The sequence below is a fragment of the Anolis sagrei genome, chromosome 9, assembly GCF_037176765.1.
Source record: "Anolis sagrei isolate rAnoSag1 chromosome 9, rAnoSag1.mat, whole genome shotgun sequence".
Lineage (NCBI taxonomy): Eukaryota > Metazoa > Chordata > Lepidosauria > Squamata > Dactyloidae > Anolis > Anolis sagrei.
Genome location: NC_090029.1, coordinates 25,687,899 through 25,714,569, shown reverse-complemented (window position 1 = coordinate 25,714,569; position 26,671 = coordinate 25,687,899). Strand labels below are relative to the sequence as shown.

Genomic DNA, 26,671 nt, shown 5'->3' with positions numbered 1-26,671 from the left:
CCCTCTGTAAGCCGCCCTGAGTCCCTTCGGAGAGGAGAAGGAGAAGAAGTAGTTGTTTTATTTTTCTACCCCGCCTCCATCTCCCCGAAGGGACTCGGGGAGGCTTACATGGGGCCAAGCCCAGGGAACATACATTTAAAAGCAGAGCAATAACAAAATGCAATTTAAAACATAAAACAAACATCATAATAATAGACAAGCATCAAGCAACAAAAAAATTAAGGGAAAGGGGGAGGCAAAAAATACGAGCTGATTAAAGAGTTCAACAAGGTGGATGAAAATGTATAATAGCATAGGAAATATCATTAAAACAGAGCAACCTAACAGGATTAGAAATAATTCAGTATGACTTATAAAATCTGAATAGTAATGTAATATAGGAAATTCAGGTTGAATGATAATTAGGTTGCAAGAGATGGTGGCGGGGTATAAATAAAGTCTTTTTCTTCTTCTTCTTCCTATTATTATTATTATTATTATTATTATTATTATTATTGTTGTGGAAACATTCCTCAAGGCAATACCCCTCTATTCTGCCTTGGTCAGACCAAACCTGAAATCACACTGTGTCCAGTTCTGGGCACCACAATTGAAGAGAGATATTTACAAGCTGGAATGTGTCCAGAGGAGGGAAACTAATGATCAAGGGTCTGGAAAACAAGCCCTATGAGGAGTGGCTTAAAGAGCTGGGCATGCCTGGCCTGAAGAGAAGGCTGAGAGGAGACATGAGGGCCATGTATTAATATGTGAGGGGAAGTCATAGGGAGGAGGGAGCCAGCTTGTTTTCTACTTCCCTGGAGACTAGGATGTGGAACAATGGCTTCAAACTACAGGAAAGGAGATTCCACCTGAACATGAGGAAGAACTTCCTGGCTGTGAGAGCCATTCAGCAGTGGAACTCTCTGCCACGGAGTGTGGTGGCGGCTCCTTCTTTGGAGGCTTTTAAGCAGAGGCTGGATGGTCATCTGTTGGGGGTGCTTTGAATGCGATTGTCCTGCTTCTTGGCAGAATGGGGTTGGACTGGATGGCCCACGAGGTCTCTTCCAACTCTAGGATTCTATGAACTATCCATCATAAATATCTCTGCTATTAATAAAGGCTCCAACAGAAACAACAATTATATGTGGAAGGATTCCTAAAGAGAGGTTTTGGCAATAGAAGATGGAAAGGCAAAAGCAAACCTACCTGGGTGGAGACCTTGTAGGCGACGTAGGCGTTCATACCATCCCCTGAGAAAAGAAGAAACCAATAGGTCTATCGTATGCTGCGGTGAATGCCTCCATCTAGTGGGGACTTAATACACAAAAACTGTTGAAATGTTAATTGTTAACCTGAAATGCATTCCATACTATGATGTTCAAAACATTGGGCAAAGTCCAATGGTTTTGCAGCCGTGTCTCTGGCCCTCCATTTTTAGGGTCATAAAAAGGATGACCTGCTTCTCTTGGAAGCATTGAGGAGTGATATCATGCCTTTTACATGGATTACATTCCCCTTAATCACTGCATCTATATAAATAAAAATGTAATGTTCGTTTGTGGGATTAACAGAACTCAAAAGGCACTGGACGAAGTGACACCAAATTTGGACACAAGACACCTCTCAGGCCAACAAGTGACCATCATTCATAAAAGAACTGCAAAACACAGCAAAAGAGACTTATAAAGCTAAAAAAATAAAATAAAAATACATTACATTACAACGTATGCACATAACCACAGAAATACACATATACACAAATAATACACACACACAAAACACATATACACAGACTGGGCAACAGCAACGCGTGGCAGGGGACAGCTGTTGCTAGGTGAAGTGGCCCTCTGTGTTGTCATTGAGTTGGCTATTGCTAGTGAAGGATTAGGTGCTGCTACATAAAGACTGTTGCTAGGTGAAATGGCCCTCTCTGTGTTGTCGCTGGGAAAGAAAGGTGACGTGTATGAGAGAGGGACGGAGGAAAAAAAAGAAAGGAAAAAAAGGAATGAAGGGAGAGAGTGGGAAAGAAAGAAAAAGGAGGGAAGGAAGGAAGAGAAAGAAAAGGAGGAAAGGTATGAGAAGAGGGAAAGAGAAAGAAGGGATGATTTTTTAAAAATTAAAATCATGGTTCTGGGACCAGGCCTTCAGAAAGTAAATATATGTAGCATTTTAGAGGGACATTGACTGGAACGGCGCTTTGACTGACGAGACTGCTTTATTGTTTTAATGCTTGTCGATGTATTGTTTTAATTATGATTTATGTTTAATTGTGGTTTTACTATTGTAATTGTTTGTATCGGCATCATATTGGTGCCCAATGTAAGGTATTGAATCTTGTCATTATATATGTGTAAACCGGTTTGAGTCCCCCCGGGGTGAGAAATATTGTAAATACATCTATATATATATAAATGCTCTGTGCATAGTGAGTACCTTAAAAACAAAAGACCCAATGAACAAAATCACACCAAATTTGGCAACAAAACGTCTCACAACACAAGGAGTGACCATCACTCAAAAATTATGATTTTGTCATTTGGGAGTTGTAGTTGCTGGGATTTATAGTTCACCTACAATCAAAGAGCATTCTGAACCTCACCAACAATGGAATTAAACCAAACTTGGCACATAGGACACCCATGACCAACAGAAAACACTAGAAGGGTTTGGTGGGCATTGATCTTGGGATTTGGAGTTGTAGTTCACCTACATCTAGAGAGCACTGTGGACTCAAACAATTATGGATCTGGACCAAACTTGGCACGGATACTCAATATGCCCAAATATAAACACAGATGGAGTTTGGGGGAAATAGACCTTGACATTTGGGAGTCGTAGTTACTGGGATTTATAGTTCACCTACAATCAAGGAGCATTCTGAACCCCACCAACAATGGAATAGGGCCAAACATCCCACACAGAACCCCCATGACCAACAGAAAATTCTGTGTTTTCTGGTGGTCTTTGGTGACCTTTCTAACACCCCCCTGGTGACCCTCCCCCGGGGTCTTGACTTCCCAGGTTGAGAAATGCTGCCTTAAGGCCATTCAGTACAACTTCCTTCACCAGAGCAAGAAAACATAATCAAAGCCCTCCTGACAAAGGGCCATCCAGCCATTCACACACACATATATGTATATGAGAGATGCAGTAGCCTAGATTGGAAAGGGACCCCTAAAGAAGGACAATGATATGTTGCATGTTCCAGAGTAGGCAATGTCCACATCAACACTGGCAAAGAAACAGCAAGAAATACTGTTTATTCACAAGCAGAAAGACATTACATATATTAGAAACCAACACTTTCTCATTACTTTATTTTCCAGATCAACAGACTGGGCCACAGCAACGCATGGCAGGGGACTGCTGGTAAATAAATAAATGAAGGCAGGGGGCATCAGCCCATCCGACACCCAGGCAATGCCGGCCATGTATACTAACAATCTAATAAATATGGGCGCATGAGCAAACTGAGCGGACTTTCCAGGTCTTCTTCAGCTCTCCTTACTGTCCAAGCAACCGGATGCCCCCCCCCCCCCCCCCCGAGTGGCTCCCCAGCAGTGCCAAGGCCTGCCCGTGCTTCCTACAGAGAGGAGCCTGACATCATAATTAGCGACTTGTTCTGCTTGTAGAACCTGGGAGAGCTGGGCACATCTGCCTCAAACCGAACAAGGAAGTGGCTGTGATGGCCCTGAAGGCAGCTGGAAGGGGAAGGAAGAGGGGAGGAAGGTTGCACGCTGGCCCAGCCATCCCTTCAGTGCACGGGGCTTTCATTCTGGAGTTCAGAAAGTATTAAAGCAAAGAGCATAACACTCCACGGGGACAGAGAGAATTTTCCACAATCCTCCTCTTTCCTGTATTAATAACTGTGCATCAAAAACTCTGGAGCAGAATCAGGCACAAGAATGGATTTGCAGCAGTTCCAGGACTTGGAGTAGTCTGAGCCAGAGAATGTTTTTGCAGCTGTTCCTATTCCAAGGGGAACCGGCAGCATTGCGAATGCTGAAATGTAATTATAGTTTGTGCGCCCGCGCGCTCCTTTCAGTCACCCCTGTATGCATGAATCTCACAGGCTTTTCTTAGGCAACCTTACAATATCCCTCCTTCAAGGTCAAGAATAAATCAGATTACAGAGTAAGCCATTACGCAGCAGGCCTTGAACTACTCATCCTTCAAGGCTGTTGGTGGTGTTCAGAATGCTCTTTGATTGTAGGTGAACTATAAATCTCAGCAACTACAACTCCCAAATGATGAAATCCATCACCCTCAATCTCACCAGCATTGAAATTTGGGCCTATCAGGAATTTGAGTCAAACTCTGGTAGGCCACCAGCTTGTCTGTTGTTTGTCCGCAAGCCATTTTCAATGTATGGTGACCCTAAAGCAGCGTTTCTCAACCTGGGGGTCGGGACTACTGGGCAGGGGGTCAGACTACCAGAAAGCAATATTTTCTCTCGGTTCTGTGTGGGAAGTTTAGCCCAATTCTATCATTGCTGGAGTACAGGATGCTCTTTGATTGTTGGTGAACTACAAATTCCAGCAACTATAACTCCCAAAATGTCAATGTCTATTTTCCCCGAACTCCACCAGTGTTCACATTTGGGAATATTGCGTATTTGTGCCAAGTTTGGTCCAAATCCATCATTGTTTGGGTCCACAGTGCTCTCTGGATGTAGGTGAATTACAACTCCAATGCTCAAGGACAATGTCCACCAAATTCTTCCAGGATTTTCTGTTTGTCATGGGAGTTCTGTGTGCCAAGACTGGTTCAGTTCCATTGTTGGTGGAGTACGGCATGCTCATTGATTGTAGGTGAACTACAAATCCCAGCAACTACAACTCCCAAATGATGAAATCAATCTCCCTCAACCTCACCAGCATTTGGATTTGGGCCTATCAGGAATTTGTGCCAAATTCGAACCAGAGCCATCACTGTTGGAGTCCACAGTGCACTCTGGATGGAGATGAACTACAACTTCAAAACTCAAGGTCAATGTCCAACAAACCCTTCCAGTATTTTCTGTTGGCCATGGGAATTCTGTGTGCAAAGATTGGTTCAATTCCATTGTTGGTAGTGTTCAGAATGCTCATTGATTGTAGGAGAACTACAAATCCCAGCAACTACAACTCCCATATGATGAAATCAATCTCCCTCAACCTCACCAGCATTCGGATTTGGGCCTATCAGGAATTTGTGCCAAATTTGGACCAGAGCCATTATTGTTGGAGTCCACAGTGCTCTCTGGATGGAGGTGAACTACAACTACAAAACTCAAGGTCAATGTCCAACAAACCCTTCCAGTATTTTCTGTTGGTCATGGGAATTCTGTGTGCCAAGATTGGTTCAATTCCATTGTTGGTGGTGTTTAGAGTGCTCACTGATTGTAGGTGAACTTTAAATCCCAGCAACGACGGATCCCAAATGATGAAATCCACCCCCACCCCCAACCCCATCAGCATTCAAATTTGGGCCTCTCAGGAATTTGTGCCAAATTTGGTCCAGATCTATTGTTTTTCACAATGCTTTCTTGATGTAGGTGAACTACAACTCCAAAACTCAAGGTCAATGCCCACCAAACCCTTCCAGGATTTTCTGTTGGTCAAGGTTCTGTGTGCCAAGTCTGGTTGAATTCCTGCAACTACAACTCCCAAGTGACAAAATCAATCCCCCCGCAGCACCACCAGCATACAAATTTGGGTGTATCACGTATTTGTGCCAAATTTGGTCCAGTGAATGAAAATCCATCCTGCATATCGGATATTTACATTATCATTCCTACTAGTAGCAAAATTATGAAGTAGCAAGGAAAATAACTTTATGGTTGGGGGTCACCACAACATGAGGAACTGCATTAAGTGGCCGTGGCATTGGGAAGGTGGAGAAACACTGCCCTACATTTATTTATTTATTTACAGTATTTATATTCCACCCTTTTCACCCCGCAGGGGACTCATGTATACATATATGGCAAACATTCAATGCCAAAGACACACAACAGATATAGACAGACAGTCAGAGGCTATTTAACTTTTCTGGCCGCCAGGGGAGCGGTCGCTTTCATCATCCATCTGCGACACTGATGAAGTACTTCCGCATTCCCCGCATGCTTTGCTGGAGTCTTTTTTAATGGCCTCGTAAATTAGTTAAATTAGCCTCCCCACACATAGCTGGTACCTAATTTTCCTACTTGACAGATGCAACTGTCTTTCGGGTTGATGCAAAGGTCGACAACAAGCTACACAATTGGTCGGAAGCTCACTGTGACCCGGGCTGGCTTCGAACTCATGTCCTTTTGGTCAGAAGTGATCTTAATGCAGCTGACACTCAGAGAGCTGCGCCACAGTCCCAGTGCAAATTTACAATGGGTTTCGAATGGATAGCTTTTATTAGATACCTTTTTCCTCAGCAAGAAAGATAAGAGAAATGTTTAGAGCTGATAATCTCTGATGCATTCCATTGTTGGCAGTGATGGCCCAGGTCTTAATTTTCTCATGCAACACAAGTGCAGACCATAAGGAAAAACAGCACTTTGCTCGGTCTGGAAGCTTAAAGCTCAGATCCACGCAGCCTTTCCCTATAATTACGTTATTTCCATTTAATGAATGACTCACCAATCTTCTCAGGATCACTCACTCCCACGGAAAGTTCAAATTTGTCTTCTTCTTCTTCTTCTTCTAGCTGTAAGAGAAACAGAGGAGGACAACACCATCATAGCTATTTATTTATTGTGTCAGGGGCAAACAGACAATTGTATTACATTTCTAACAGAACAGAACAAACAAACAGACAGACAAAACACAAAGTTTGCAAGCTTGGTAGTTGATTAAATGTCCTTTGACCAGTATCTGGCCACTTGGAGTGCCTCTGGTGTTGCCGCAAGAAGGTCCTCCCTTGTGCATGTGATCTGTGGTTTGCTCTTTTCCACACCTGCATGTCGTGGATTCCACTTTGTAGCCCCATTTCTGAAGGTTGGCTCTGCATCTCGTGGTGCCAGAGCACAGTCTGTTCAGCACCTTCCAAGTCGCCCAGTTTCCTGTGTGCCCAGGGAGGAGTCTCTCATATGGTATCAGCCATTGGTTGAGGTTATGGGTTTGAGCCTGCCACTTTTGGACTCTCGCTTGCTGGGGTGTTCCAGCGAGTGTCTCTGCAGATCTTAGAAAACTATTTATTGATTTAAGTCGTTGACTGTTTGGCTGATACCCAAACAGGGGATGAGCTGGAGATGTCACTGCCTTGGTCCTTTCACTATTAGCAGCTATTAGTGACATCTCCAGCTCATCCCCTGTTTGGGTATCAGCCAGCACATCAATGACTTAAATCAAGAAATAGTTTTCAAAGATCTACAGAACACCCCAGCAAGCAAGAGTCTAAGAGTGGCAGGCTCAAACCCAGAACCTCAACCAATGGCTGATACCAAATGAGAGACTCCCCCCTGGGCACACAGAAAACTGGGCGACTTGGAAGGCGCTGAACAGACTGCGCTCTGGCACCACGAGATGCAGAGCCAACCTTCAGAAATGGGGCTACAAAGTGGAATCCACGACATGCGAGTGAGTGCTTTTGGTGGCTCCTCAGAACTATGGGTAAAAGCTGTCTGTGGAAGTGGGCACCCCAACCACATGCATACATACACACACACACACACACACACACACACAGAGAGAGAGAGAGAGAGAGATTTTCACTTTTATTATTATGTATATAGATTTGTGAGTGTAAGAAAGTTGGAGGCAGAGAGGCAGGGTTGTGTGCATATTTTGAATGCACAAACATGTATCCTTCAACCTACACAAAAAGAAAGACTGTGAGTTTACCACGAGTGCTGCAAACCCTCAAATTAGGCCAGGTTACACATATCAGATTGTGTATCCAAATTATTTGGCAGCTCTAGCCAAGCCTCAGTGCACAATGCAAGTTCTCGGGCACCGGAACCACTTTGTGAGAACACTCCATGCTTGAATTAAACACATTACATGATGTACTTAGATTGAATGGGTTATACATTCCCCAGTCTCTGACACCGTGGAAAAATGTTCTTGATCTGAGAAAATATTCCACAATACACAACCAAAGGCAGAAGCACATACCTCCTCGTAGGTTTTTGACTGATGCTTGGAAGAGGAATTTGCTTCTCTTTCAAGAGAAGGGGCAGGACTGAAAACATTCGCGTTCTCCTTCTTCTGGTTGTTTTGTGTATTGTCCAGGGATAATTCCACAGTAGCATCTGCAAAAGGACAAGATTTGTGTAACCAGGTGGAGGTCAAAATCTTCAGCCATTCAGGCTCAGTTTCTTTTCGGCCACAAGATCTGTAACAGGACGAGCATCTCCCCTGACAACCAAGCATGGAGGTTGTTTCAGGTAAAGAGATGCATTTCAGCAACGTGAATATAACATTCCCTGCATCGCTGGCATTTAAAATCAGGTCACAATGAGCATGCATATACATTGTCGAGTCAATGCAATGTGGCATCAACTGTCATGGCTGAAAGCGCCTCAGGGACACAACATGCAAATCTCGTTCAACTCATCTTCTTTATATTAGGGCACTATCCCAATTCCTGCTCTTTGGTTGGAGTTCCAATCTATATAAATAAAAATGTAATGTCCGTTTGTGGGATTAACAGAACTCAAAAACCACTGGACGAATTGCTGCCAAATTTGGTCACAAGACACCTACTAACTCAAGGAGTGACCATCACTCAAAAAATTACTTTTGTCATTTCGGAGTTGTAGCTGCTGGGATTTATAGTATACCTACAATCAAAGAGCATTCTGAACTCCACCAATGTGGCACACAGGACTCCCATGACCAACAGAAAACACCAGAAGGGTTTGGTGGGCACTGACCTTGAGTTTGGGAATTGTAGTTCACCTACATCCAGAGAGCACTGTGGACTCAAACAATGATCTCCACATCATTGGATCTGGACCAAATCAAACATCATTTGATCTGGACCAAACTTGGCAAAAATATTCCCTATTCCCAAATATGAACACAGATGGCGTTTGGGGGAAATAGACCTTGGCATTTGGGAGTTGTAGTTGTTGGGATTTAGTTCACCTACAATCAAACAGGATTCTGAACCCCATGAACGACAGAATTGCGGCAAACTTCCTACACAGAACCCCCATGACCAACAGAAAATACTTAAGGCCATCCAGTCCAACTCCCTTCATCAGGGCAAGAACACTAATCAAAGCCCTCCTGACAAAGAGCCATCCAGCCATAGATATAGATAGATAGATATGATTCACACACAGATATAGTGTCATGGATTTGAAAGGGACTCCTAAAGAAGGACAATTATATGTTGCATATTCCAGAGGCAAACCAGACACTCTCCACATCAACACTGATAAAGAAACAACAAGAAATACTGTTTTCCCACAAGCATAAAGAAATTACATATATTAGAAACCAACACTTTCTCATTACTTTACTTTCCAGATCACCAGACTGGGCCACAGCAATGCCTGGCAGGGGACAACTAGTATATTCAAATAAAAATGTAATGTTTGTTTGTGGGATTAACATAACTCAAAAACCACTGGATGAACTGACACCAAATTTGGACGCAAGACACCTGTCAGGTCAACAAGTGACCATCACTCATAAAAACACTGAAAAACATAGCGGAAGAGACTTTAAAAGCCAAAAAACAAAAAATACAACACACCTATCAGGCCAATGAGAGACCATTACTCTTAAAAACAAAACAAAAAAACACACACAGTGGAAAGGACCTAAAATCCAAATAACCCCAAAAAGACATTACAGCGCATACGTGAAAACAACTCCCTGACCCCGCCCCCTCCACTTCTACTTGAGCCAAGTGTGAATGTTGCAATTGTCCACCTGGATTACCTTTGAATAGCCCTGCACGTTAAAAGCCTGGCTTTTACCAGCCAGCGGGAAACCTTTAGTGGGAGGAGTTCCCTACTCCAGATTCTTTCATGTCTGGAAATCTTCTGTTTTCTGAGGGCCACAGCAATGCGTGGCTGGGTACAGGTAGTGATAGAATATTATCTAAGTCAGTATTTCTCAACCAGAGGGGTGTAATCCTTAGGGGAGTTGCGAGGGAGTATCAGAGGGGTCACCAAAGACCACCAGAAAACACAGTATTTTCTATTGGTAATGGGAGTTCAGTGCACCAAGTTCGGTTCAATTCCACCATTGCTGGAGTTCAGAATGCTCTTTGATTGTAGGTGAACTATAAATCCCTGCAACTACAACTCCCAAATGTCAAGGCCTATTTTCCCCAAACTCTACCAGTGTTCACATTTGGGAATATTGAGTATTTGTGCCAAGTTTGGTCCTGATCCATTCACTGTTTGAGTCCACAGTGCTCTCTGGATGTCGGTGAACTACAACGCCAAAACTCAAGGTCAATGCCCATCTAACCCAGTATTTTCTGTTGGTCATGGGAGTTCTGCGTGCCAAGTTTGGTTCAATTCCTTTATTAGTGGAATGCTCTTTGATTGTAGGTGAACTACAAATCCCAGCAACTACAACTCCCAAATGACAAAATCAATCCCTCCCAAAACCCATCAGTATTCAAATTTGGCCGTACCAGGTATTTGTGCAGTGAATTAAAATACATCCTGCATATAAATATTTACATTACGATTCATAACGGTCGCAAAATTACAGTTGTGAAGTAGCAACAAAAATAATTTTATGGTTGGGGGTTCACCACAACATGAGGAACTGTACTGAGGGGTCGCAGCATTAGAAAGGTTGAGAACTACTGATCTAAGCGATCTCTTAAAAATATAATATTATGCTCTGAGTAGTGGCTAACAATTTGCCACTAATCTTACTCATAAATCATCTTTCTAGCAAGTTGGGCCCACCAGTTTCCAAGCCAGTTGTTAACTGCCAAACAAACATGAAGAAAGCATGAATCCACAAACTAATTTAAGCCCACATACAGCATACTGCGGGCCAGGTGGCTGCGTTTCCTGTTTGGGAGTTGTCACACTTTACCGAAATCTAGAGGTCTATTGATTTTACTTCTCCAAACCAACATAAGGACAAAACAGCTACAAAACTGGGCACAAGCACTCTACAAAAGCCAAAGTTACAACATAATTATTCAGAATATTGGCCCTGTTTGTAAAGTCTTCCTGCCAGAATTAAGAACATAACAAATTTGACAACTTTAGGAAGTCAGCCATATTGAATGCAGTGCAATCCTCCTACACAGAAAGTTTTGGCTTTTCTAAAAACTTGTTTTGGATCATAGAAACACTTTACATGTCTAATATTAATTATTAGTCAGCTTTATTCAAATAACTACTGACCGAGAGGTCATGAGTTCAAAGCCAGCCCAGGTCGGAGTGAGCTTCTGGCCTTTTGTCTAGCTTGCTGTCAACCTTTGCAGCTCGAAAGTAGGAAATTTAGGTACTGCTTCATAAACTCACGACCTTTTGGTCAGTAGTGATTTTAATGCAGCTGACTCCCAGCCATCTGCACCACAGTCTCGGTGCAATTCACACTCAAACACACAAGAGTTCTTTCTCCCACCCTGGACATTCCACAGACCTATACACCTCACTTGCCTAGTTTCCAACAGACCTCCCAACATCTGAGGATGCCTGCCATAGATGTGGGTGAAATGTCAGGAGAGAATGCTTCTGGGACATGGCCAGACAGCCCGGTAAACTCACAGCAACCCAACCCAATATGTGTCTTCTTGCTTAATCTTTGAAGCAAAGTGCTTCAAATGTTTGAGACAAACGTTTCCCACACATCTTGTTGTTGTAATACTTTTTGAAAGGCCAGTCTTCTCATTTCCCAAGGTGCAGAAATACAGCCAACGGAACACTTAGTGAAGTCATGTCAGGAGTAAGACCCAACCAGAATCAATATTTCCCCCATAAAGTTTCTTTAACTCTCAGCCAACACACCTGCAAAGAGGTCCTGCTCGTCTTCTTCCTCCTGAACCCCGTTCGTTTTGGAGTCGCTTCTTTCTTGTGCAGGGGATTCCCTCTCAGGAGACATCGGCTTAGTCTAGAAATACAGTGGACATTATGTAAGCTGCAGAATTACATCCATTGTGGAAGAATACGCAAAAATGCCTCACAAAATAGCCCCCTGTGCTCTCAATTATTCTTCAACCACAAAGATGCCATTAGCTTAAGTATACTAGTGTGTGAAAGCTTTTTTAAAAGCCCCATTAACAACTTTTTTTTACTGTATGGATTTTTTCCAACTGCTTTTTCAACATACTTCTTTGAGTCCGAAAACAATGCGGGCTTTGGTACAATTTACACACTGTTCCACCATTGTTGTGCTCAGCTTATAAAGGCCAACTGTCTCCCCAACAGCTTTCCAAGGAAACAATGCTTGGGTATCTGGAGACAGCGTTGACATTGTCTGCATGGCTGAGTTGGCAGTTTAAAAACAAAACAAGCACAAACAGGGTCGCGGGCCCAAAAGGCACCACAAGCAGAGCTGCCTACGCCAGAAGTCAGGTTCCCTGTTACCAGGCAAAGAAAGCAGAAGCAAACATAGCTGAGAACGTTCCCCAGCAGCTCTGATAAAGCAAAGCGCTTTCAAAAGACGTTTTTAGGTTTTCTCTGCTATCAAGTTGAAGAAACTGTATTGTCATTTCGAAGCTATACGAAAGCCTTTTTGTTCTAAACAAGCTCTGTTGTGCATGGCAAAAACCTGCAGCAAAACAGGACAACACACTGCCTAGTAGACCTGGTTTGTGAGCCTCTTTCGGACTCTACATTCTGTAATGTATTTCTGCAGCTACAATATTTAAAATTAGAGATTATGGATCAGTTAAAAACATTATGGATGCAGCATTCTTAGGAATCAAAGTTTAAACTATAAACCATCAAGGACTTTAAGATCTTCCGGAGAGGCCCTGCTCTCGGTTCCACCACCTTCACAGTTGCGTTTGGTAGGGATGAGAGACAGGGCATTGTCTGTGGTGGCCCCCCAGCAATGGAACTCTCTCCCAAGCCATATTAGGTCTGCCCCTCCCTCCTGTCCTTCAGGAAGAAGCTAAAATCCTGGCTTTGGAATCAGGCATTCGCAGATTGATGGATGATCTGGTATAGACTAAACCATCAAGGACTTGTAAGATCTTCTGGAGAGGCCCTGCTCCTGGTTCCACCACCTTCGCAGTTGCGTTTGGAGGGGATGAGAGACAGGGCCTTCTCTGTGGTGGCCCCCTGGCTATGGAACTCTCTCCCTAGCGAGATTAGGTCTGCCCCTCCCTCCTGTCCATCAGGAAGCAGCTAAAATCCTGGCTTTGGAATCAGGCATTCGCAGATTGATGGATGATCTGGTATAGACTAAACCATCAAGGACTTGTAAGATCTTCCGGAGAGGCCCTGCTCCTGGTTCCACCACCTTCGCAGTTGTGTTTGGTAGGGATGAGAGACAGGGCATTCTCTGTGGTGGCCCCCCGGCTATGGAACTCTCTCCCCAGCGAGATTAGGTCTGCCCCTCCCACCTGTCCATCAGGAAGCAGCTAAAATCCTGGCTTTGGAATCAGGCATTCACAGATTGGTGGATGATCCAATATAGACTAAACCATCAAGGACTTTAAGATCTTCCGGAGAGGACCTGCTCTCGGTCCCACCACCTTCGTAGTTGCGTTTGTTGGGGATGAGAGACAGGGCCTTCTCTGTGGTGGCCCCCTGGCTATGGAACTCTCTCCCCAGCGAGATTAGGTCTGCCCCTCCCTCCTGTCCATCAGGAAGCAGCTAAAATCCTGGCTTTGGAATCAGGCATTCGCAGATTGATGGATGATCCGGTATAGACTAAGAGTTAATAGACAACATTTGGACTGAGTTGGATGATGTTTGAACTTGATGAATTGTTTTATATGTATTTTAGAACTTATTTATTGTGTATGTTGTTTTTATGATGTTTTTTAGTGTGCACGGAGGTAGAGAAGAATGGGATACAACAGTTCTACACTTTATTTTGATTTTATTTTGTTTGTATTTTAACTTATTATGATATTTTGATTTTATTTTGTTTGTATTTTAACTTATTATGAATTTATTATTTTTTAGTTGTATTTGTGTATTGATTTTCTGTTGTTAGCCGGTCTGAGTCCCTCTACGGAGCTAGAAAAGATTGGGGTATAAAAGTTTTAAATAAATAAGTAAATAAATAAAATAAACTCTGCCACTACTCAAGGTGTTAAGGACATTTACTATTATGTATTCACTGGCTTTCTAAGGTTGTTTTCTTTCACTGATAGTAATAATGCAATGTGAATGATAGTTTTGGGTTGTTGTGGGTCTTTCGAGCTGTATGGCTATGTTCTAGAAGCATTCTCTCCTGACGTTTTGCCTGCATCTGTGGCAAGCATCCTCAGCGGTTGTGAACACCTAGATCCAACAAACAAGAGTTTTTTCTCCCACTTTGGACCTTCCAGAGATATATAAACCCAATTTTCCTAGTTTCCAACTAACCTCACAACCTCTGAGGATGCTTGCCACAGATCCTGGTGAAACGTCAGGAGAGAATGATTCTACAATGTGGCCATACAGTCCGAAAGACCTACAACAACCCAGTGATTCTGGCCATGAAAGCCTTCGACAATATGATAGTTTTAATTCTGACGTGGTTTGTCAGCCACTTTTGAGAACCATTATAAGGAAAGAAAATAAATGTCTATATGTATGTGTGTGTATATACACATACACACATATATACACATTTATTATTTTCTTTCCTTCTTGTGGTTCTCAAAAGTGGCTAACAGAAACTATGTCAGAATTAAAACTATCATTGTGTGTGTGTATATATATATCACACAAAACAAATAATAGAGGATGGTGTTTTTCCTGTTAGCTCTAGTGATAGTGAGTGTGTAAGGTTTGCATGTTTTCTCCAGAAGTTGTGCAACTTCCAGCTCTCAAGACTGAGGTTTATTTTCTCTATTTGCATGTCAATCCAACTCTGGTTGTGGTTTTTACCCCCTCAGTATCAGCCGTCTGGAGCCCCCGGTGGCTCAATGGGTTAAACCCTCACCGAAAGGTTGGCGGTTCGAATCCACGAGATAGGCTGAGTTCCCGTCTGTCAGCTCTAGCTTCCCATGCAGAGACATGAGATAGAAGCCTCCCACATGATGGTAAAACATCTGAGCATCCTTTGTGCCAGCAGGATTGCTGATCGAAAGATCGGCGGTTCGAATCTGTGAGACGGGTTGAGCTCCCGTCTGTCAGCTCCAGCTTCCCATGCAGAGACATGAGAGAGAAACCTCCCCCAGGATGATAAAACATCTAGGCGTCCCCTGGGCAATGTCCTTGCAGACGGCCAATTCTCTCACACCAGAAGCGACTTGCAGTTTCTCAAGTCACTACTGACACGAAAAAAAAATCAGCCACTTAAAAATCTCAATTTATTCCCATTCATTACATTTTCATTAATTTTGCATGGACTTTTACCTAAATAATAAATAATATTAAGATTGTGCTATGATAATAATATAATATATTGTATGCAAATTATTAATCCGGCCCCGTTGGGCAGATGATGGTGGGGTATAAATAAAGATTATTATTATTATTATTATTATTATTATTATTATTATTATTATTATTATTATATTATGCTTTTGATACGAAAGAAATAAATAAACTTGTAAGCCACTCTGAGTTCCCTTCAGGGTGAGAAGGGCGGCATATAAATGTCGTAAATAAATAAATAAATAAATAATAAAAGTAGTATTTCCGCTTAGAGTATGATCCAGCTACTGAAACGTGTTCTAATGACAAATCCATTGATGTTTCTGATCTCAGCAAATTATCTGCTTCGAAGTTTCTTGATTCGACAAGAGCAAGACATGCTTTGTTTGCATGTTTTACAAGATAAGGCTTTCTTTTTCATTGCTTTGTAAGATATCTTTAAATGGTTGTCGTCCTCCCTCACTATCTCCCCTAAAAGGAATCAAGGCCGAATCAATTTGGTAAGAATGTATTTGTATCAAACCAATAAATTCTGTATGCCACAGGATGCAGGCAGGCCTGAAATGGATCCTAACACAGTTTGAGGCAAATGGACATGGAGTTTGTTCATATACTGACAAGATAGGCTTTTCAAAACACTTCTGGACAAGGACACGTGAGTGTCAAGACGACAGAATTGTTCTCCTTTTGCCCAGAAGGCCTTCAAAACAAAAAAAAGTGAATTACTAATCCGGCCACTGGACATATTAGGATGGTTTTAAATTAAATTATATTTCAACAGAAACAGGTGCTTTTTAAAGTGCCAACTGACATTTTTTGTGCTATACAATGAAGCGCAAGATTCATGTTCTTAACCATTGGAAAAAAGATACCAGTGACTTTGGAAAGGGCAAAAAACAACAACAGGTGAGTCCAAACTGTGAAGATGAAGTCATCTCCTAGACTTGCAGATAAAATTGAACATGAAAAGCTGTGGAAGAAGACAAAGATCAATAAATGCTGTAGGAGACAATATAAAGAGAAGGGACAAAACCAGTGGGATTTAGATAGCTTCTCCTGATCCAAGAGAGTGAGAAGTGTAAAACTACAGGGTCAATTATAAGTGTTTTCTGCTGTAACACACACCAAAAAGAGATTTTTGAAAGGTAGAAATTTCCAGCAGAGGAGGCAGATTCTGGCCTTGATGTGCAAAACTGGTTGATCCATTGATGGTGATGATAATAATAACTGCAAAGACTCTGGTACAAACCAGTAAAGGTGGTTCCAGTGGTGATTGGCACACTGGGTGCAGTGCATCAAGACCTTGGCCTGCACTTAAACACAATCACTGCTGACCAAATTACCATCTGCCAGCTGCAGAAGACCACCGTACTGGGATCTACACGCATTATTCGACGATACATCACACAGTCCTAGACACTTGGGAAGTGTCCGACGTGTGATCCAATTCAACAGCCAGCAGAGTGTCTGCTGTGGACTCATCTTGTTGTGTTTCTAATAATAATAATAATAATAATAATAATAATAATAATAATAAACGCTAGCATAGTGATCTTGTTTGCTGTGTACTAATCTTGTTATTTATCAAATAATAATAATAATAATAACAACAACAACAACAAATGTAGACTCTGCAAGAAAGCAGATGAAACAATAGATCCCATCCTCAGCTGCTGCAAGATTGCGCAGACAGACTACAAGCAGAGGCACAACACTGTTGCTCAGATGATTCATTGGAACTTGTGCCACAAATACCATCTGCCTGCGACAAAGAATTGGTGGGATCACAAGCCAGAAAGAGTTACAGAGAATGAACTCGTCAAGCTACTCTGGGACTTCCAAATTCAGACAGAGTTTTGGAGCACAAGACTCCTGACCTCATAATCATGTTAAAAAACAAAGTATGGATTGTCGATGTCGCAATCCCAGGTGACAGCAGGATTGCAGAGAAACAACCGAAACAACTGGAAAAGCTGACACGATATGAGGATTTAAAAATCGAACTGCAAAGATTCTGGCACTAACTAGTAAAGGTGATCCCAGTGGTGATCGGCACACTGGGTGCAGTGCCTAAAGACCTTGGCCTGCACTTAAACACAATCGCTGCTGACAAAATTACCAGCTGCAGAAGGCCACCATACTGGGATCTGCACACATTATTTGCCGATATATTACAGTGTCCTAGACGCTTGGGAAGTGTCCGACGTGTGATCCAATTCAACAGCCAACAGAGTGTCTGCTGTGGACTCATCTTGTTGTGTTTCTAATAATAATAATAATAATAATAATAATAATAATAATAAATGCTAGTATAGTGATCTTCTTTGCTGTGTGCTAATCTTGTTATGTATCAAATAATAATAATAATAATACAAAATGCCAGTATAGTGATCTTGTTTGCTGTGTGCTAATCTTGTTATGTATCAAATAATAATAATACTAATAATAATACTAATACTACTACTACTAATAATAAATAACTTTATTTGTAACCCGCCCTATCTCCCCATGGGGACTCAGAGCTACAGAAAAATGGCAAACATTAAATGCCAAAAAATAAACAATAACCCATAAACTACCAAACTAAAACCAAAAAACAAAATAATATAAGAACTTATATCAACAAAGTAATATATTCAAATAGATTAAATAGAACATAATCAATCCAAATCAAAAAGGAAGAAACATGTTTTTAGATTCCCACTAAGGCATGCACGGGCAAACTTCAGCCCTCCAAGTGTTTCGGATTTCAACTCCCATCATTCCTAACAGCCTCAGACCCCCCCCCCCTTTTTTTCTTCTTCTTTTCTGCTTAAACAGCTGAGAGAGAAAAAGAAAGGCCTGAAGCTGTTAGGAATTGTGGGAGTTGGAGTCCAAAACACCTGGAAGGCCAAAGTTTGCCCATGCCTGCTCAGAATCTGGCTGAGGGTGGATCTACACAGACATATAATCTAGTTCAAAGCATATTATCTGGATCCATAAACTGGATTGTACGACAGAATCCCAGCCTCGCCACTCCTGCAGAATCCCAGGACTTGCACAATTTCCTGAAAAGCAGCGAGGCCACATCTCTCCTTGCGACATCTTGAAAGCTCAGATTTATTACAGCGGAAGCTAGAGAGAGGCCAACTCAAGCTGGAAACTTCACTGATTTGAAATCCTGTGTATAGATGCACCAAAAGACTGAGGGGAGAAAATGTCTTTGCGTGATAAATGTACACACAGAGGCTGGGAGAAAACAGGAATAAACAGCACTAGAATGCAAAAAAAGTGACAAACTGAACAGGTCACATTGCATCTACACCAGGCATGGGCAAACTTGGGCCCTCCAAGTGTTTTGGACCCAAACTCCCACCATTTCTAACAGCCTCAGGCCCCTTCCTTTTGCCCCTCAGCCGCTTAAGCGGCTGAGGGGCAAAAGGAAGGTGCCTGAGGCTGTTAGGAATGGTGAGAGTTGGTCCAAAACACCTGGAGGAAGGGCCCAAGTGTGCCCAGGCCCGATCTACACTGTCGAATTGATGCAGTTTGGCACCATTTTGACTGTGGCCAAATACTACTTAAGCGGCTGAGAGGCACAAGGAAGGAGAGAAGGAAGGAAAAAAATAAGAGTAGAGAAGGAAGGAAGGAGAGAAGGAAGGAAAGAAAGAAGGGTAGAGAAGGAGGGAAAGAAGGAGATAAGGAGATAAAGAAGGAAAGAAAGAAGGGTATAGAAGGAAGGAAGAGAGAAGGAGAGAAGGAGGGAGAGAAGAAGGGAAAGAAAGAGGTAAGGAGAGAAGGAAGGAAAGAGAAGGAAGGAAGGAGAGAAGAAGGGAAAGAAGAAGGTAAGGAGAGAAGGAAGGGGAAAAAAGGGTAGAGAAGGAAGGAAGGAAGGAAGGAAGGAGAGAAGGAAAGAAAAAAGGGTAGAGAAGGAGGGAAAGAAGGAGAGAAGGAGATAAAGAAGGAAAGAAAGGGTAGGGAAGGAGGGAAAGAAGGAGAGAAGGAGACAAAGTAGGAAAGAAAGAAGGATAGAGAAGGAAGGAGAGAAGGAGGGAAAGAAGGAGGTAAGAAGAGAAGGAAGGAAAAAAGAAGGGTAGAGAAGGAGAGAAGGATGGGAGAGAAAGAGGGAAGGAGAGAAGGAAGGAAAGAAAGAAGGGTAGAGAAGGAAGGGAGGGAGGGAGGAGGAGAAAGAGGCAAAGAAAGAGGGAAAGAAAGAAAGACAGAGGAGGGAGAGAAAGAGGGAAAGAAGGAGGGAAGGAGAGAAAGATGGGTAGAGAAAGAAGGAGAGAAAGAGGGAGGGAATTAAATAAAAAAGTGAAAGAGGGAAGGAAGGAGAGAAGGAACGAAAGAGAGAAAGAGGGAGGGAAGGAAAGGGACAAGGAAGGATGGAACCAAAGAGCAAAGGAAGCAAGAAAAGAAACAAATAGAGAAGGAAGGAAGAAGAAGGGAAAGAAAAAGAGGGAAGGAAAGAGGGAGGAGAGAAAGAAAGAAAGGAGAGAAAGAAGGAGGGAAGGTTGGCCATAGCAAAACTTTATTTATACCCCGCCACCATCTATCTCCCCAAGGGGTATAAATGAAGCAATACAGTAAAACAATATAACACAAGAACACAGCAGAAAAATAAAGAAAATAAAAATAAAATACAAGGACCAATATAAACAAACACATCAGACAATATTTAGAACACGGAAAATTGATCACAGTGGGCAGGGCCTAAAAATTAAAAACACTGGGTGAGAGAGCAATGTATTTTCTCTGGGGACACCTCTGGAATTTATCAATAATAATGATATTTATTTATTTATTTATCGTGTCAGGCAACCGAACCATTGTATTACATATTTGACAGAACAAACAAACAAACAATAATTAATTAATAATCTTGTGTTGTCAAAGGATTTCATGGCCGGAATCACTGGGTTGCTGTGAGTCTTCCAGGCGGTATGGCCATATCCCAGCAGCATTCTCTCCTGACATTTCACCCACATCTATGGCTGGCAATCTCTCTGACCTCACAAGCTCTGAGGATATCTGTCATAGATGTGAGCGATACGTCAGAAGAGAATGCTTCTGGAACATGGCCATACAGCCTGGAAAATTATATATTCATTATTGTTCAGTAATAATTCAGAAATATTTCAGTAATGTTTTTTTTTAATGTAAGCTATATATATTTTCCATCGATATTATTTATTTACTTTACTTTACTTGTATACCGCACTCTCTCAGCCTGTAGGCGACTAAGTGCAGTTTACTGCCAGGACAATATACAAAGTGCACAACATTAGCATTTAAAATAGTAACTAAAGCAACTACATCGATATAACAATACAACAATACATCAATATAACATCTATACATCTATATAACTAATCCATTACATCTCATCAGTAAAGTCATAATCCGATCTCCTCGTCCATTATTCCAAGTTCCAAGATCAATCAGTCAAGATCAATCAGTTGGTTGCACTGCTTAATTAAACGCCTGTTCAACCAGCTTTCTCTCATCATGTATCCCTTCTCAATGTTCTTGGTCTTTTTGGTCTACCAGTCTTCAGAAGATACAATACTTGTTCTTCTTATGCACTTTCAAGTCATTTTCAACCTTTTATAACTTTACGGTGACACTATGAAGGGGCTTTCTTGGCAAGATATATTCAGGAGAAGTTTTCCACTGTCTTCTTCTGAGGCTGAGAGAGACACATACAGACATTTTCCTGCTGAGTCGACCCTGGTAACAGCTGGTATATGTGGGCACTGACTCTTTCAAGCATGGCTGGGAATTATGAATCTATATTGTTGAATTGCAATCTCAGCCTTCCTCACTATTAAGTGTGTTGCCCTTGGACTTGCAGACCAGCAGCACCAGCAGGACTACCTCTGCTTGGAAGCCATCTCACGTACAAAAATCAGATTCCCTCTTCCTTCATGCTGCTTTTCCAGAAATCTGTCTCCCTGCCACAAGGTTTGGAAAAGACGTGCAGTTCCTTGAGAGTTCAGTCACCACCCTGCTAGTCTTTATTACTGGGTAAATTTAGATTAGAAGGCAGCGGAAGGTCTGTACTCTTCTCCTGAACGCCAGCAGGGAGGGGGCCGATCTAATGTCTGCGAGAAGGGCGTTCCACAGCCGAGGGGCCACCACTGAGAAGGCCCTGTCTCTCGTCCCCGCCAGCCGTGCTTGTGAGGCTGGCGGGATCGAGAGCAGGGCCTCCCCGGACGATCTTAATGTCCTACTTAGTTCATAGGGGGTGAAGCGTTCGGACAATATGTAATTTAAGGTGCAGGTGCTTACCTACAAAGCCCTGAACGGTTTGGGACCACCCTACCTGCGTGACCGCATCTCTATCTACGAACCCACACGCTCACTTCGGTCATCTGGAGAGGCCCTGCTCGTGATCCCACCCGCGTCGCAAGCGCGCTTGGTGGGGACGCGAGACAGGGCCTTTTCTGTGGCAGCCCCCGACTTTGGAACGCCCTCCCAAAAGATCTTAGACAGGCCCCTACATTGGCAGTCTTCAGAAAGAATTTAAAAACTTGGCTGTTCCGATGTGCCTTCTCAGATTAGGAACCCCATCACCAAGTCCTAGAAGCACTTTAGTAGAATTAAGATCGCTGCACACCGCACATCGCACTTACTTTATAATCCTACATTCCTCCCGCCACTTCAGAACTTTTAACCTTGTACCCACTGCTCTGGCCGGCCCAGTTTTAAAGTGTCCCGATGTATTGTTATTGTTGTTGTTTAATGTGCTTAACCGTTTTGATTTGCTTCTGGTATTGTTGTTGTATTATGTTTTGTTGTATTGTGTTTTGAGGCTTCGGCCTATGTGAGCCGCATCGAGTCCTACGGGAGATGCTAGCGGGGTACAAATAAAGTTAATAATAAAATAATAATAATAATTGTTATCATCCCACTTCCATACATATATGTTTAACTGCAACCCGGCTTTCGCACTTTCTTCTTTCACTTTGGTTAGAAGGCTCCTCAGCTCCTCCTCAATTTCAGCCATCAAGGTGGTATCATCTGCATATCTGAGGTTGTTATTGTTTCTTCCAGCAATTTTCACCCCAGCCTTGCATTCCTCAAGCCCCGCACATCCTTGCCTGATGTGTTCTGCATACAAGTTGAATAGGGGCCAATAGAGCCAAGGGGCCACCACTGAGAAGGCCCTGTCTCTCGGCCCCGCCAGCCGTGCTTGTGAGGCTGGCGGGATCAAGAGCGGGGCCTCCCCGGACGATCTTAATGTCCTACTTGGTTAATAGGGGGTGATGCGTTCGGACAATACATATTGTTATCATCCCACTTCCATACATATATATTTAACTGCAACCCAGCTTTTGCACTTTCTTCTTTCACTTTGGTTAGAAGGCTCCTCAGCTCCTCCTCAATTTCAGCCATCAAGGTGGTATCATCTGCATATCTGAGGTTATTGTTTCTTCCAGCAATTTTCACCCCAGCCTTGCATTCCTCAAGCCCCGCACGTCGCCTGATGTGTTCTGCATACAAGTTGAATAGGGGCCAATAGAGCCAAGGGGCCACCACAGAGAAGGCCCTCTCCCTCACAAGTCCCCACAAGTCTCACTGACGATGAAGAAGGCTGGAGATCACGTCAAACTACAACTCCCAGGACCCCACGCATGGCAGCTGAAGCGCTGTCAAAGCGCATTACCTCAACAGTGTGGATGCGCCCTGTACTCAGCTCCCCCCTCACCTTGTGGTGGTCGCTGCTGCCGCCGCCGCCTCCGGTGAAGATGTCCTCGCCTTCGGAGTCGCTGCCGTCCTCCTCCGGGGCGCGCTCGGCCTCGGCGGCGGGGAAAGGCGGCGGGAGCCGGTCCGCGGGAGACCCTCCCGACGCCATGTCGCCGCTGAGGAAGCCACTTCCGCTTCTCGCCGGAAACAGCAACAGGCGGTGTATGTGGGAGGGCCCCCGAGGAAGAGCGGCGGGTGGGAGGAGCCACGCCTGGCCAGCAGCCAATCAGCGGTGGCAAGAGGCGGGACTAGGAAGATAAGGGGCGGGGCCTGGAATCCTCCTGATTCAAAGCAAAGGCTGACTTGTGGAACCCAATGAATTTTGTAGGATTGTCTCAGCAGTTAATATTCCCGAATATAGAAAACTATTTTTCTTGGAGGAGGAGGGAGAATAATTCAAAAATATTTGGCAGACATCAATATTTGATCTATGTCAGGCATGGGCAAACTTGGGCCCTTCAGGTGTTTTGGACTACAACTCCCACAATTCCTTAACAGCTTAGTTTAGCTTAGCTTAGTTTAGGGGTCTTAGCTTAGCTTAGCTTAGTTTAGGGCTCTTAGCTTAGTTTAGGGGTTTTAGCTTAGTTTAGCTTAGCTTAGCGGTTTTAGCTTAGCTTAGTTTAGGGGTTTTAGTTTAGCTTAGTTTAGGGGTTTTAGCTTAGTTTAGCTTAGTTTAGGGGTTTTAGCTTAGCTTAGTTTAGGGGTTTTAGCTTAGTTTAGCTTAGCTTAGGGGTTTTAGCTTAGCTTAGCTTAGTTTAGGGGTTTTAGCTTAGTTTAGCTTAGCTTAGGGGTTTTAGCTTAGTTTAGCTTAGTTTAACTTAGCTTAGGGGTTTTAGCTTAGCTTAGTTTAGGGGTTTTAGCTTAGTTTAGGGGTTTTAGCTTAGCTTAGTTTAGGGGTTTTAGCTTAGTTTAGCTTAGTTTAGGGGTTTTAGCTTAGTTTAGCTTAGGGGTTTTAGCTTAGTTTAGGGGTTTTAGCTTAGCTTAGTTTAGGGGTTTTAGTTTAGTTTAGGGGTTTTAGCTTAGTTTAGCTTAGGGGTTTTAGCTTAGCTTAGGGGTTTTAGCTTAGTTTAGCTTAGCTTAGGGGTTTTAGCTTAGCTTAGCTTAGGGGTTTTAGCTTACCTTACCTTAGTTTAGCTTAGTTTAGGGGTTTTAGCTTAGCTTAGCTTAGCTTAGTTTAGGGGTTTTAGCTTAGCTTAGTTTAGCTTAGGGGTTTTAGCTTAGTTTAGCTTAGTTTAGGGGTTTCATCTTAGCTTATCTTAGCTTAGTTTAGGGTTTTTAGCTTAGCTTATTTTAGGGGTTTTAACTTATCTTAGGGGTTTTAGCTTAGCTTAGCTTAGGGGTTTTAGCTTAGTTTAGCTTAGTTTAGGGGTTTTAGCTGAGCTGAGCTTAGCTTAGGGGTTTTAGCTTAGCTTAGGTTAGCTTAGTTTAGCTTAGGGGTTCTAGCTCAGCTTAGGGGTTTTAGCTCGGCTCAGGCTCAGGCTCCGCTCAATCATGTCTCCTCTCAGCCTTCTCTTCTTCGGATTAAACATGCCCAGCTCTTTAAGCCACTCCTCATAGGGTTTATTCTCCAAACCCTTGATCATTTTAGTCGCCCTCCTTTGGACACATTCCAGCTTGTCAATATCTCCCTTCAATTGTGGTGCCCAGAATTGGACACAATATTCCAGGTGTGGTCTAACCAAGGCAGAATTGAGGGGTAGCATGACTTCCCTGGATCTAGACACTATACTTATCTGCATTGAATCTTTGCATTTCTTTTCTTTAATGTTTGTCCTATTCAGTCACTAGAACTATTGTTATACATCTTAGCCATCCTTTCTGAGGTCAGCATACAACTATTGTGATGGCCCTGTCATCTAGGTACGTGTGTAAATTCTCTGTGGCCATCATTTTTGTCCTCCAAATGTTCAACTGTATGTCGGTTTTGCACATTATTATTATTATACTCCACTTTATCTCCTCAAAGAGGACTCAAAATGCCTTGACATAAAAGCATTAGCATGCAATTTGAAATATGCAAAAATGCAAACGTTCTTCCTTGGTTCGGGCTAAATACGGGATCCCTTATTTAACGTGTTTGGGGCTGGAACTGTTTTGGGTTTTGGAAACCGGCATGTGACATGTGAATGAGGGGGAGGGAGGAAAGAAAAAGAAGGGAAGAGAAGGAAAGGAAGGATGAAGGGAAGAGGAAGAAAGAAAAAGGAGGGAAGGAAGGAAAATGGTAAATGGTAGGAGTGGAGGAGAGAAAAGAAACAGAGGGAAGAAAAAGGAAGACAAGAGGGATACAGGGAAGAAATAAAGTTAAATGGGTTGTTGTAGGTTTTTTGGGGCTATATGGCCATGTTCTAGAGGCATTCCTCTAGAACATGGCCATATAGCCCGAAAAAACCTACAACCCAGTGCCATGAAAGCCTTCGACAATACAATAAAGTTAAAGAAGGGATGAGAAAGGAAAGAAAAGGTATCGGGGAAAGGAAATTGAAGAGAAGAGAATGGAAGAGAAGAAAGAAGGGACAAAGGAAGGAAAGAAGGAAGGAAGGAAGGAAGGAAGGAAGGAGAAAGGAAAGGGGGGGATGTATGAGAGAGGAGGAAAGAAACAGAAGGGAAGAGAAAGGGAGAAAGGAGGGATAGAGGGAAGAAAGGAAAAGAAGGGAAGAGAAAAGAAAAAAGAAAAGGTATGAGAGGACAGTAGCAATTGAAAGGAAGAGAAAGGAAGGGAAGAAAGAAAGGATAAAGCAAGGGAGAGAAGAAAGAAACAGAAGGGAAGAGAAAAGAAAACAGGAGGGAGAGAGGGAAGAAAGAAAGTTAAAGAAGGGATGAGAAAAGAAAGAAAAGGTATGAGAGGGAAAGAAAAATTGGAGAAAAAAGGAAGAGAAGAAAGAAAGGACAAAGGAAGGAATGAAAGAAAGAGAAAGGAAAGGGGGAAATATATGAGAGAGGAGGAAAGAAACAGGGAAGAGAAAGGAAAGGGGGAAACATAAGAGAGGATAAGAGGAAAGAAACAGAAGGGACGAGAAAGGAAAAAGGAGGGAGAGAGAGAGAAGAAAGTAAGTTAAAGAAGGGAAGATAAAAGGGGAAAGTAGGGAAGAAATAGAAAGGAAGAGAAAGAAAGAAGGAAGGAAGGGAGGGAGAGAATAAAGAAAAAGAAGGGAAGAGAAAGGAAAGAAAGAAGAGGAGGAAAGGTAGATAAGAAGGAAAGAAAAAAGTGAGAGTGAGAAGGTGTGTGAGGTAAACGGAGGAAGGAAAGAAAGAGACACAAAGAAAATGCATATGCAGGTAACACTAGGACCTTATACAAGTAGACTGAAAGTAAGGTTATACAATACCTTTAAATAGTTTTTTTTAATAGAGAGAAACCGTGTTTGGGGACACTGAGGAAAGCAAAAATGTCATTATCTTATGGGAACAGCTGGATTTTGTAGTATTTCAGGTTGTGAAATTCCAGATTCCAAGGATGATCAGCCTATATAAAAAATCGCAATGACTTGGCCTCAATGCATATTTAAGACAAGAGAACCACAA

At 42.7% G+C, this 26,671-nt stretch overlaps 1 protein-coding gene across 2 annotated transcripts in view; it reads right to left on the bottom strand.

Annotated features, from left to right (window-relative positions):
• SNX1 (sorting nexin 1) overlaps positions 1-23,292 on the bottom strand; it is a 42,121-nt gene extending 18,829 nt beyond the window's left edge. The window contains exons 1-5 of one of the 2 annotated variants that reach the window (XM_067471388.1): positions 23,070-23,292; positions 11,891-11,993; positions 8,067-8,203; positions 6,591-6,657; positions 1,186-1,229 (exon numbers count right to left, since the gene is read on the bottom strand). In XM_067471388.1, coding sequence (XP_067327489.1) covers positions 1,186-1,229; positions 6,591-6,657; positions 8,067-8,203; positions 11,891-11,993; positions 23,070-23,258 — 540 coding nt within the window. In that variant the 5' untranslated portion in view covers positions 23,259-23,292. The remainder of the gene's footprint in view (positions 1-1,185; positions 1,230-6,590; positions 6,658-8,066; positions 8,204-11,890; positions 11,994-23,069) is intronic. The other variant, XM_060755344.2, reaches the window with a different exon arrangement.
• Between the last annotated feature and the right edge of the window lie 3,379 nt (positions 23,293-26,671).